The sequence below is a fragment of the Octopus bimaculoides genome, chromosome 3 (assembly GCF_001194135.2).
Source record: "Octopus bimaculoides isolate UCB-OBI-ISO-001 chromosome 3, ASM119413v2, whole genome shotgun sequence".
NCBI lineage: Eukaryota > Metazoa > Mollusca > Cephalopoda > Octopoda > Octopodidae > Octopus > Octopus bimaculoides.
Window position 1 is genome coordinate 22,107,602 of NC_068983.1, and position 3,291 is coordinate 22,110,892.

The 3,291-nt window shown below is 35.9% G+C and overlaps 1 protein-coding gene across 1 annotated transcript in view; it reads left to right on the forward strand.

The window, feature by feature from the left end:
* The window catches only part of LOC106879205 (crossover junction endonuclease MUS81), a 21,032-nt gene that overhangs the window by 9,805 nt on the left and 7,936 nt on the right, over positions 1-3,291 (forward strand). The window contains exons 5-6 of the mRNA XM_052966713.1: positions 986-1,117; positions 2,501-2,604. Of these exons, the coding sequence (XP_052822673.1) occupies positions 986-1,117; positions 2,501-2,604 (236 nt within the window). The remainder of the gene's footprint in view (positions 1-985; positions 1,118-2,500; positions 2,605-3,291) is intronic.

A 3,291-nucleotide genomic window follows, 5' to 3' on the forward strand; every position in this document is an offset into this window, starting at 1 on the left:
CATAGGAGTGGCTGTGTGGTAAGTAGCTTGCTTACCAACCACATGGTTCCGGGTTCAGTCCTACTGTGTGGCACCTTGGGCAAGTGTCTTCTACTATAGCCTCGGGCCGATCAAGGCCTTGTGAGTGGATTTGGTAGACGGAAACTGAAAGAAGCCCATCATATATATGTATATATATGTATGTGTGTGTGTTTGTGTGTCTGTGTTTGTCCCCTCAACATCGCTTGACAACTGATGCTGGCATGTTTAGGTCTCTGTAACTTAGCGTTTCGGCAAACGAGACTGATAGAATAAGTACTAGGTTTACAAAGAATAAGTCCTGGGGTTGATTTGCTTGACTAAAGGCGGTGCTCCAGCATGGCCACAGTCAAATGACTGAAACAAGTAAAAGGGTAAAGAGTAATATATACTTGAACGTATGTTGAGAGATTGTCATAGCCTGTTTGCCTACAAACAGTTGATCGCTGTAGTTATTATCAGTGTTTTTTTTTTTTTTCAGCAATACAAATAAGAGTTTTAGCTGTAATGTCCAGCAGGTTGACATACTTAGTATGTCCTTTGATTAATTTTTATTTTGTGTTGAAACCAGCCTGATCTTGCCTCTCACACCTACCATACAATATCAGTCCAAAAATAAATAATTTCATCATCAAAATCTTGAAGCTACAAGATGATGCATTATTAATTCAAAACAATGTGAATAAATAAGCAATGCATTTGACAAAATATCCTGAATGCTAAAAAGTTGGTACAGATTCAGCTAATGTTTCTAGTGGGTGAATGACCACACAGAGGCTCTTTTATTGGTCCAAGTGTCTGTTTAGCTCAAGATAACTAAGTGATAATATGCTATGCTAGCATGTAAAAGAAAACAAAACAAAAAAAGAAAACACTGATATTAAAATGATGATAATGATGGTAATGTATTAATAGTTAGATATCACCCACAATTAAATTATTGTTTACATCTGCTCTTGTATTACAGAAGAAGACCTTATATGGTAGCAATGAAGTTGTGAAAGCTAAACCAGGAGAGAAGATAGATCATAGTTTAGATAGTGCTTCAGAAATTCTTTGTAATTTTGAAGACTTCAATAACTCTGCTGCAAAGAGCCAGGTTGGTTTTGATTGTTTTCTTTTATATTTCAGATAAATGAAACAATGAAAATGTAATTAAGGTGTTTGACAATTAGTTATTTAAGTTGACACCTGAGGCACAGGCAAGGCTGTGTGAGTACAGAGTTCAGTTTATTACCTCAGAGTTTTGAGTTCTAATTCACTGAGCAGCACCTTGAGTATGTGTCCTCTACTCAAGCCTCAGGCCAACTAATGCCTTGTGAGTGAAACTACATGGAAGAAGTTTCTTGAATATCTGTATATCTAGAGAGAGAGAGAGAGAGAGAGTTCGGGTAAATTTATGTCTAATGGTGTAATGTAATGAGTATATTCAATAAGTGCTCAGAATGATTTACCACCTAAAACTACAACATAAACTGCGACTTAAACAGTCATGTTGTTGCTACCTTTTCTCTTTAACAATGGAACTGCTAATTTCTAAAATACCCTACTAGAGGTATACATCAATTCTTCCCTCTCTAAATATGAAATAGACTGCTAATATATGTAAAACTTATCTTTGTCTGCTGAGAAATGCACTATACTCCCCTGTGTGCATCTATTCTGGAAACAGCTGTAAGAAATGATCTATAATACACTTTATTCTATTCTAACAACTCTGTTGTAACAGCTCTACAGTTACGTGTAAATATATAAATTCCAAGCTCTAGACTGATACCAATTGTCTGCCTGTTCATTCTTTCTTTGTTTCTATTGTATGTGTATGTTTATGTTTGTTGCTTTGCATGCACAACAATAATGTTTGTTGGCATTCTCTGTCAATAAAATCATCCTCTAGTCCTTCTTTCTTTCCTGCCTTTAACCCTCCAACACGAAGTATAGGCCACTTATAATTGAATTCCATGTCGCATAATTTTTCGCTTCTGTACTTATACTCTGCCATGAATGTCCCCCTTTCTCTAGTTCCTTTTGTGTTGATCTACGCCACGAGATCTTAGGCCTACCCCTCTTTCTATATCCATCCGGATTCCACTGTAAAGCACTTTCGCTGCATTTGGTGTGTCTTTTCTAATTGTGCTACCAATCCACTTCCACTTTTTCTTAAATATTTGCTCCCTCATCGAAACTTGTTTTGTTCTTTGCCATAGCTCATATTGCTTATGTGTACGGGCCATCTGATTTTAAGTATCCTCTAGTCCTACACTGCAGAAAACATAGTATAAAAATCCCTCACTTGAAAAACTGGTACGGCTTTGAGGAAGATTTGACTGTTGTTTCTAGCAGGTCGAAGGTAGGAAGGTTGAAACGATGTCTTTCTCTGTTCATGGCTACATGGACAGCTTCGAAAATATTTAAAAAAATTAGTGAAAGCCATATTACATTGCAAGTGATGGTGACTGCACATATCTATATTTGTCCATAGGTGTTAACAGTGCGTGAGATGTTTGCAAAACAGCTGCTTCACTTCCCCAACATGTCTGGAGCAAAAGCATTTGCTGTCACTGAGAAATGGCCAACGCCTGCCAGGTAAGTGGTCCTGATTAATGATCTTTTATGCTACAGGTGTGGCTGAGCACAGACGTGGCAGTGTGGCTGAGAAACTTGCTTCTCAACCATATGACCTTAGGTTCAAACCCACTGCATGGCACCTTGACCAGGAATCTTCTTTTATAGCTCTGGGCTGACTATAGCCTTGTGAATGGATTTGGTAGGTAGATGGAAACTGAACAAAGCCCAACACATATCTATCTATTTATCTATGCATTTATTGATATATATATATATATATATATATATATATATATATATATATATATATATTTCCAAGCCTTTGAACATTTATTTAACTGACATATTACTCTATATTTCTCCTTTATTTGTTCTCTCCTTATTGATTTCTTTACTCCTTCTCTTCATATGCGCTACCTTTGCCGTCATATCTACTAACGGTTCTTTTTAAATACATAATAGCGTTCTGTTCATCATTTACAGTCATCACATTTGTTAAAATGTCTTATTGTTGAGTTTGATCCTCTTTCTTTCCCTGATGAGAAAGTTACATATTTTACACCATTTATTCCTTTTGGAATAATATCAATGTTGTCTTCAAAACATATGTCGGAAGTAAAAGAATTTGAATAACACCTGCGTTTAACTCCATTTATTTATTTTATGTGTGTGTGTATATATATATATATATATATATATATATAT